The following is a 10,097-nucleotide window of genomic DNA, read 5'->3' on the forward strand; positions in this document are numbered from 1 at the left end:
GATGTTTTTCTTGCTGGGACCCTATGACCCCAGCTGACTTCCTGCTCCTGGGGCGGGGGGGGGCTGGACTCGATGATCTTCCGGGGTTCCTTACAGCCTGAATGTCTATGAAATCTATGAAATATGCCCTAGAATATAATACACACCCTTTTTCCGAAAGGAAGCATGAAGAACAGAAGATCTTACCTTGGATAAATAACCAAGTAGCAGCAGAGCCTGCTGGATGGAGCCTGTGGACTGACCCCATGTGCTGGCTTGATATAGCATGCTAAGTCTGGAGCCACATGCTGGATCCTACTCACATGCCAGGTCTGGCTGTGGACCAGCGTGTGGGACCATATCATCTGCCTGCGGGTCCAGAGATCTGATAGGGAGCAGTGGCAGTGTTAATTTCAGCGGCTCTGAGACCCAAATTTCCAGACCTATGGGGATCTGTATTTTTTCACATACAATGTGCCCTGCCCCCCCCCCCCTTCCATCAGCTGGTCTTTAGGGGGGAAAAAGTGCAGGTGATATACCAGAAAATACAGTCTTATTTAGTCCAACATCCAAGTCTGTAATGGTGGGTAGGACTGGATCCAGAACAGACTCCTATAGGAGCCCAGTTGAGGTGCCCTCTTAGTTTGACTGATAATAAGCCACTGCTGTGGGGTTTTCGAACTGCCAGGCACCCACTTCATGGTGCTTCCATCTAGACTGTTTTCCTAGTTGGTTTGACACTCAACTGGGTTCATGTCCAAAGACTTGCTGAAATCAAGATATATTATCTATTGCTTCCCCTTATCATCCAGGTTAGTTATCCTGTCAAAGAAGAGAATTTGAATTGGTTTGGCACAATGTATTTATGATCTGTCCCCATCTCCTCCAGGTGCTTATACATTCATTTAATATTAGCTCTAGTGTCTTGCCAGGCATCCAAGTTAGACTGACTAGTCCAAAATCCCCAGGCCCTGTTTTTCCTCTTTTGAAGACAGGGACTCTTTTCCAGCCCCTCGGGGGATCTCCACCATCCTTCAGGAATTTGCAGATAATTTGTAATGGCTTCCGAGATCCTAGCTCTGTAAGTGCTCTGGGATGAATTTCCTCCAGCCCTGCAAGCTCAAATAGATCTAGCCTACTGTAGTCTGGGCTGTACTGCTTCCAGTTCAGGAAGCGAGATTGATTAGGGAATATATATTACTGGACCAGCTGTATAATTAGGAGAGCTCTTGGGCACAAATGCCCTTCCTAGGGGTCTGGGAAAGAAGCAGATCCAGCTTAAAGCTAAATACCAGGTGGAACAATTGCTTTTGTTAAACCACATTATGATAATGAAAGTGGTCACTTAATACGGGGAAGGCGGCAGTCAGCCAGGAGAAGCTATCAGAAATAGTTACAGACCAAATAAGAAGAGTTGAAATAAATAAAACCGATTATGAAAAGGAATAAGACCAATGCAGGAGACAGCGATGGGAGCAGGCTGGCATGGTATGTCTGTGGTGTAAGTGTGATCTTACTTGCATGGAGTGGTATCAAAATCTGGCCCTGCCATTTGATTTGATCCACAGCAGGAGAGATTTCTGATGTTGTTCAGTACAAGTGTATACAATAATACCCATGGGAGTGCTGGAAAAGCTTTGGTTTGAATCGTTTCCCTCTCTCTGGCTTTCAACTTCGTAACGTTATTGTAAACATTTGTGTTTTCTCCTTCAGGAACCTCAGGAGTTTCCCTTGCCAGGGTGAACTGCTGGGACTGGCCTGGTGTCTGTGCAAAGCAGAATGTCACCCAATTCCCTGTTGTAAAGATCTATGAGAAGGGCGAGAGACCACTGACCTACGGCGGCATGCTAGGGACAGAAGATCTGCTCAGGTTCATCATGCTGTGAGTGCCCAAAAGAGCCACGTCATTGCTGGTTCAGATCAGCACATCTGCTAGGAAGTGCCCTGAATGACATTTTTGTCCTTAGAATGTAGATTGTCTTCAGAGTACTGTATTTACTGGCACACCTCGGGCACCTGTTTCCCAAAAATTACCCCTCCAAAATTGGGGTGTATGTCTTAAGCAGGGAGCTGGTTTCTGAGCTGGAAACATGCAGGCACTGTAAGGGCTGCATAGGGAGCTGTAATCCCAGGGGAAGGGCAGAGTGCAGTCCTCAGCTCATATTTAGTTTCAATGCTTTTGCAACTGCTGCTGAATTGGCAGGAGCTTTTGGTTGAGCAGCCAAAAGCTGCTGCCAATTTGGCACCAGCCATGAGAGGGTTAAAACGGTAGCCTTTGGCTGGTCAGGATTCATCCATGGGTTCAGGATCCTCTGCAGTCAGTTTTTGGGCCTGATTTGGGGAGGGTGCTTTTTTTTTTCCTTCATTCTGCCTTCCTAGAACAAGGCGGACATCTTTTTTTGGGAGTGTGTGGTATGTGACATATAGTAATAGCTTCAGACCTAACCTTGGGTTTAATACCAAGCTCAGCATCTAGATCATAAAAGTGGTTTGGAAGTTGTCTTAACAATCTGTCGTTCTTTTGGCGATCAGAAAATAACTGTTACTAAACTATATGTCTGTTCACAGTGTACGCCACTTATATGCATACCTTCTCAGAAGGCCACTGGGTTTGGCCTTCGTTTCCCACCCTGGTTGGTGCCTTTTGGTTCTTCTAACAAACAACCCAGGATCTGTTCCTTTAATCTCATGTCATCCCTACTGAAGGAGGAGGAAACACCCTGCCTGCTTCTGCTGTGTTCCTCTAGGAGCAGAGTGTCCTGCCCTTTGAAGCTGGCGTCAGCCGCAGCTGTGGAAGGATACTTAAGAGGGGAACTCCTCGCTGAGCTGTTGCCGTATCACACCATCTCTGTTTTGGGACTGTTTACGCCCAGCATGAAAGAAGGTAAATGCTGTGCCTTGAGGGGGAAAGTACAGCAGGAAGAGGGGTTGAGCTCTCCTCTCCTTAGCCATAGCCAAAGACAGAGGGAGGATTTCTGCTGCTTGAAACTGTATCAGTAGTTCCTCTTTTCTTAGGTGGCTTAACCACAGTCATGTACTGATACTGAGGTATCTAGCGGCCCTGGTAGAGATCAGGCCCCTGTAGCTGCACAAACATCAAGCAAGAGATGACCTCTGCTTTGAAGAGATCAGAGTCTGAATAGACAGGACTGAGATGAAGAGACTTGCCTGAGGTCCCGCAGCAAGTCAGTAGCAGAGTTGAGACTAGACTTTGGCTCTCCTGAGTGCTTCAGCCACTGGGGCATGCTGCGTCTCTGGCCTGGTTCTCTGTGCTTGTCTTCAGCACAGGTTTCTGCTCCAGATCTCCAGAGCCCACTCCTGCTTTTGGGCCCACGCAAAGCAGCCCTATTTTCTGTGAGGCTCCGCTTTAGCACAGAGGTCCATGTGCTTGGCTCTGTCTGCAGCATCAGGGCCCTGCTACGTCACCTCTTTGCTTGGGAGGTTTCCAAGTGAATTTTTCCCTCCGTGGACTCTGTAGAGAACAGATCACTTGGGAATTCCACCCCTAATCAATCGTATGCTCCGTGCCTAACAGATCCCTCTCTCAAAACAGCCCCTGTGGCTTAATTACAGCCCCCACAAGGGAGGCAGGCTGCCTGCAAAGGCAGGAGATGTGGGCACAGATGGACAGCAGCACTTCTGGCAGGGCACCACTCGGTGAGGAGAGGAAGGAGCAACGCTACCGTCACACTGGGGGTGTTGTCAGTGAAACAGAGAGGGCTCTTTCCTTTAAGCCCTGTTTCCTGTGGTTCAGGGTCTTTGTTGGGGGCTGCTGAGTGTGCTGCTGTTCTCAGACTTTGTGGCTTGCAGTTGCATATGAAGGCCTGATGTGATGATTTGGGTGAATCCTGGCATCGGTCTGGAGACGGGGAGACTGGATGTGGTGTCTGCGGGGCCCCTCCAGTCCCATGTACATTCACATTAGTACAACTCCAGTTCCAGTCAAGACCTCATCTCCTTGCTCACCAGCAGGTCCCTTCCACAGGCCCTGTGCTGGGTCTGGGAGCACTCGTCAGCCTCAGGCTCTCCCAGGGGAGGCAGAGAAACACCTCGGTCCTGAGTCCCTCTCGGGCACACGGGTGCATGACACATTAAGTGCTTCCACACCGCACGGAGACGGCTCCCAGGTGCACAGTCACAATCCATGGTGCTTCTGGGATTTAGGTGCCTCCAGCAGCTGAGTGGGGGTTTCCTGGGTGATAGCTTTGGTCTCAGGGACCTTATTCACTCCCTAAGTCCATTTTTAGATCTGCCCCTCTGTTCCTCACGCCATCAGGGTCCCGTGACCAACCTCTTGGTCAAAAGCTGTGCTGAGCCAGGCATCCCTGCTGGGGTGCGAGGGAGAGGGAAACGCAGGCTTGTCAGGGTGATGAGTGAAAAGGGCAGTACAGGGACCATGCCCCAGCTGGGGCTTGACAGCCGTGTAAGGAGATGCGACTTTCAGGGGACTGAAATCCCAGCTGCAGGTAGGCAGTGGGTCATAGGCTGCCTGGCCAGAAGGCTGGGAGCCAGCTGCAGCAGATCATTAATGAATGAAGGTTGAGCCCCAAAGAGGGCTGAACGCTCCAGGGGCAGAGAGAAAAAGCTGTGGTTTTGGTTTGTGTCTGTTGATTCATTGTTTGCACACTTGCTTGTTCTACCTTTTGTTTGGCTTCTGTTGGACAAGTTTGCCCTATGCAAATAACTAGCTGGAAAACCCAGAGCTGACTGGCCTTGAGAGGGAAGCTGGGAGAGTGACCTGCTTACAGGTCAGGAAATGCAGCGTTTCCTAAAGAAATCCTAGGTGATCTTCCTCTTTTGAGTGGTCTTTCTCCATGAGGCTGAAGCTTATGAGACTGAGACCTGTTTCCAGACAGAAAACCCCCAGCCCCTGAAAAAGGCAACCAAAGAAAACCTTTAAGAAAAAGCAAATTGGTAACAAAAGGAAGATTTGACGTTGGAAAGAGAAACCTCATGTAATCCACCCAGGACCTCATTATTGCTGCTGGCTTCACATGAAAGGCACTTGGATGTTATAAACCCCTGGCTAACAAGATGGAAGGTCAACTCCTGAAAAGTCTTGTGGTCAGTAAAAACCACCTGACCACAAGACTTTGGTCAGTAAACCAAAGTCTTGGCTTGGTTTACTGGTTAAGCAGGTTTGGACCTGGTCTGTGCTTGGATGAGAGACCAGCTGAAAAAATGCACTGCTTGCTCTCATCTCTGGCATCAATGGTTGTATCTACTGAGATCTCGTTGGTGAAAGGAGAGGGGTGGATGCACATGATTGCTGTGACTACACAGGCAGTTGAGTTGGATGCTCTGGGTAATTAGGCATCTTACTAGCCATTTGAGCCATCCTCATCTGATGTGCACATGACATCTGAAAATGCCAACCTGAATAAGTGTTCTGGGGGTGTACCGCTGGCTTTCTCCTCAAGGAAAGGACCCCTTGCCTGTGACTAATGGGCTACAGTGCTCTGCATGGACACTTCTGCAGGTTGAACTCTACCCTTGTTTCCTTGCCTGGCTTCTAACACTCCAGCACATCCCCCATCTTCCCTGCCCAGCTACCCTGATCTCTGCAGAGGAGCTGCTAGAGGGTCTGAGGGAAGGATGGCTTTGATGCCACAAGCTGCATCCACTTCTTCCAGAGCCTCGCATGCGGACCCAGCTGGATTCTTTCCTCTCTGTCTGTCTGTCAGCAGAACAGGAAGAGATGCTGGTTCACAGAGTTCTTGTATGCAGAAAATCACATATTTTAAAGAGAGAGAGGAAGTAACATGAAAGGAAAATCAAATCAGAAAGGGAAAAATGCCTGGCACAGCTCCCTGCAGTGATTTCTCAAGAAATAGCCTGGCTTTCCATGGCCCAGGCAACGCCAAGATGAGCAGCAGCTGCTCATCCAACACCACTTTCCCTCACCATCACTCAGCTTGGGAACTGGCACAACTCCTCACTTCCTTCAGCAGCAGAGGAGGAAATGCTCCCCTTCATCTTCGAAGGGCCTCTGTCTGCTGAGAGGCAGATGGTGCTACTTCCTTCTCCAGGCTGATATTTTCCAGGTGACGGTTTCCCACTAGCATTTGTTAAACCCAAACGAGCCATTCCCATTGCAAAAGGAGGTCAACTCTTGCATGGAGCACAATGGGAAGGAAGCAAAGGGGAATTTTAGAGGATTATTTGGCAATCACAGTGCACCAAAAGTTGGGTGAGACATAATTAGACTTAGCACGTCTTATTAGAAGTTGGGGAAACAAGAAAAGTCTGGAAGACCTGGGATAATGGAGTCAGGAGAAGAGGAGAATGGCAGGGAATTTTGATCATAGTTTTCCAATACACGAAGGGTGGCCATAAAGAGGATGTGATAGTGTGTCTGCATGAAACGGGACAAGAAGTAACAGCCTTAAACTGCAACAAGGACAATGCAGGTTGGCGCTGAGGAAGAACTTTTTCAATTTGAGGATGGTTCACCACTGGAAGAGACTATCCAGAGAGGTCATGGTGTCTCCATCACTGGAAGTTTTTAAGAGCAGTTTGGGCAAACACTTGTCTAGAATCACTTCAACAAAGATAATGCTGCCTTGAGCAGAGGGTCGGAGTAGGTGTGACCTCCTGAGGGCCATTTATAACCTGTTTTTTCTAACATTTTATAAGTCTGTATGGCCCACTCCAAAGCTGATGGGAAGCCATCTCCTGATGTTGTTGGGCATTGGATAATTCCCTCATGATTTTCATCAGGAGACCCCAACCTGCTTCTGTGAAGCTGGTTGGAACCATCCTCTTCGTCACAAACTGGGGCAGGACCCAGCATAGGATCACAGAAAATGAGGGGTGAGGGGACCTCAGGAGGTCACATCTAGTGCAACCCCCCCCAATCACAGCAGGACCAACCCTAACTAGATCATCCCTGCCAAGGCTTTGTTTACCCATGTCTTAACAACTGCTAAGGATGGAGCTTCCCAATGTCACAGTGAGAAGTCACAGCTGGAGCAGGACAAGCCCTCGTATCTCTCACCCCGTCCCATCATACAGTGGCCAACACTGAGTGACTCTCACCGCTGGACTTCACAGCAGCTCCTCTCCTGTTGGGTTTGTGCACTTTACCCCAGTGCCAGGGCAGCGTGCCACGTAACTGGCTTTTCCGTCTGGCAAATTAGAGCAACAGGATGTCCAACCGGTCTGACCTGGGATGGCCCTCAGCACTGGGCAGCCATTCAAGCGACCAGACACAAGGCATGCTCTGCAAGACCTCACTGACATCTCTGGACTGGAATAATGCTGAGTGGGGACATGACCGCCTCCAAGGAGAATGTGAAGCAGCTGGACTTTCCTCTGTGTCCCATAGTGGCTGCTTATCAGAGGCTTAAAAAGGAAAGCTGCGGGTGAGGTGCTCTTGTGTGTGCTGGTGTCCACATGGCCTCAAGAAGCTCCCAGAGACCTGCTGTGCAGTTTGCAAAGCTCTTGGTTAGGGGCTGTCACCGGGCATGTCATGGAAGCACAGGATGACCCCTTCAAACAACAGCTGACCCCAGTCCGAAGGGTCCCCTGGGATCACTGGGCTCAGGGTCAGGTTGCCTGGGAGCACTGAAGTCTAGAGGGAGAGTGCACAGGGCCGCAGATCCCAAATGCTGCCTGGTCGTGATCATCTTGTGTGACTCCATCCACACAGATGCTGCACCTCATGTGCCTGCCCTGGTAGGGTTTTACCCCTCAGCTGGTTTTTGGTAACTGCCCCATGCCTACTTTTACGCCCCGAGGGAGAGCTAACCCAGGGGCATTTAGAGCTTACTGAAACAGGCCTAAATTACCCCTGTTCGTCTTGCACTTCCTGTAGGTGAGAGCAGGCAAGAGGATGTGTACTGTGGAGCTGAGTGGGGTTAATTGGGGCACGCTGAGTAATTGCTGGCTTGGGGGCTTTGTGGGGCTTGTAGTTGCTATGACCCCACTGGTCCCCAGTGATCCCTTGTTTGGGAGAGGCTGGAGCAGGCTGAGAATCCTCCTCACTATGAGCTCCCACCCAGGGGGACAGATGCTGGAGCCCTGGCTGCTCTCCTCTGCCCATGGCTGGAGAACAAAGGACATGGGCCTGGGAGGGGTCTCTTGCGCCAGTGAGCCCAGTCCATCAGGGTTGCAGGGAGCCAGTGACTCCCCAAAATTGCTGCTTCCAGCCCTGGCACACAGCTACAAGGTGAGAACCAGACCCAGCCTGTCCTGCACACCTTATAAATGAACAGGCCATGAACAGGCTTCATGATTTGCAGAGGGGGGAAAAAAAACCCCAGCTCTTCTCTTTACTTATTTATGGATTTTTTTTTACAGCCAGAGAAGCATTTATCGAAGCAGGAGCCATCCTAAAAGGATATGTCACAACAGGATTGTATTATGGAGATGATGCTTCGGTTCTGTAAGTCATTTGCTTTTTCCTTTCTATATGAACACAGGCTGATCTGCGTTGCAGTGAATGCCACTGAATTTTAATGACAGCTTTACATGTGTGACTGGGCATGTCTGTGATCAGTAATGGTTTCCAATGCAGTTTCAAGTAGTAGGGTAGGCAATACCATAAGGCCCATCACAAAGCTATACACAGAAGTGTGTTTTACACTGCTTTTAGCAGGCTCCATGAGCTAACAGCTCTGTGCCCGCTAACTGAGATAGATGGTAAAATGATGTTTGGTATTAACCGTGGTTCTGACACCCATGTCATAGATGATATTAGTGGAGAAATGGAGGAGAACTGTAGAGTCCGCATATAGTATCTTGCATACTTAACATGGTGTAGGCCATGCCTTTATCAATGAGACCTGTGGGCCAGCTGCTTGCCCCATATATGTGACTCTTAGCTGTGGACACGTAAGTGGCAGGAACGGTTGTCAGTGAACATGGGGGTGCCTGGTGGTTAGGTCTCCAGCCCTGGGCTCTGCCACTGCCTTGCACTGTGACCTTTGGCATATCACTTTACTTCCCTGGCCCTTCTTGAGTGCCCAAAGGCTCACAAGCCTGCAGACAGTTCCTCCTTGCACTAGCTCTCCTCTGAGGAGGAGAAACTGTGCACCTCTCCTTCATCCAGCGTAAGGCAACAAGGAACTCAACTGTTTCCCCTTTGGAGGCTTTCATCAGCTTCTTATTTTTTCTCTGCTTTCTGGGCTCAGAGGGCCTGACCCACATCCCACTGCAGTCAATAGCATCCTGGATCAGGGTATCGATCCCTTTATTCCCTGGACCCCACTGGCTTCTTTGAGTGAATTCATCCTTTCTTCTGGGTGCTACAAAGCTGTGTCTCCAGCAGCTAGAAGCAGAGGAGCACTTCCCCAGCATGTTCCTGTCAGTGCAAACCTTTGCTCGGATCCCCTCGCCTCTGTCTTGTTGCAAGAGCCCTGCAGCTACAGATCACTTCTGTGTTCAGATACTGCCACTGTGGTTGGGTGTCTGCCATAGGCACCAAGTATGTGGGGGCCTGAGGGCACTGGTCTGCATCTGTACGTGCTGGAAAAGCCTTGAAAATTGGGTCCTCTGTTGTCATTCCAGCAAAGCACCATAGGCCACAAGGTGCGCTATTTATGCAAAGGAGGCTGGGACCAGCATTCTTCAATTTTATGCAGAACCTTGTTTGGAACAAACATAAGAACTGTTTGAGCTCTTTTATAAACTTGGGGTTTTCAGAAGAACAATTAGTTGGCTGGTTTGTAGGCATTTGGTTTATTAAATTTATTCTTAAGAAGTTTCTCCTTTAATGAGTGACATCACAGTAAGCATTATAAGAATACCTTCTCCTTGCCTATCCAGAGTACTTATCATCTTTGGGACTGCTCACAGCTGGTGGACCAGAGAGTCGTAGTTTCTATCTTGTAGTTAAAACAAAGCACACTGAACTTATGTGGCATTGGAAAGAGAGTTTCATAGTTTCTAGGGTCAGAAGGGACCTGAGCAGATCATCTAGTCTGACCCCCTGCCATGGCAGGAAAAAGTACTGGGGTCAAACGACCCCGGCAAGGTGTTCATCTAACCTCCTCTTAAAAAACCCCCAGGGTAGGAGCCTGCACCACGTCTCTTGGAAGTTGGTTCCAGACCCTAGCCACCCTGACCGTGAAGTAGCGCCTCCTGATATCTAGGCTAAACCTACCCTCTGCCAGCTT

At 49.4% G+C, this 10,097-nt stretch overlaps 1 protein-coding gene across 3 annotated transcripts in view; it reads left to right on the forward strand.

Annotated features, from left to right (window-relative positions):
* Window positions 1–10,097, forward strand: part of TXNDC16 (thioredoxin domain containing 16) — a 76,875-nt gene that overhangs the window by 57,428 nt on the left and 9,350 nt on the right. For all 3 annotated transcript variants that reach the window (XM_019502316.1, XM_019502236.1, XM_019502404.1), the window contains 3 exons: window positions 1,693–1,861; window positions 2,727–2,863; window positions 8,281–8,365. In XM_019502316.1, coding sequence (XP_019357861.1) covers window positions 1,693–1,861; window positions 2,727–2,863; window positions 8,281–8,365 — 391 coding nt within the window. The remainder of the gene's footprint in view (window positions 1–1,692; window positions 1,862–2,726; window positions 2,864–8,280; window positions 8,366–10,097) is intronic.

This window comes from Gavialis gangeticus, unplaced genomic scaffold, assembly GCF_001723915.1.
Source record: "Gavialis gangeticus isolate Ggan-Ray unplaced genomic scaffold, GavGan_comp1, whole genome shotgun sequence".
NCBI classification, from domain to species: domain Eukaryota; kingdom Metazoa; phylum Chordata; order Crocodylia; family Gavialidae; genus Gavialis; species Gavialis gangeticus.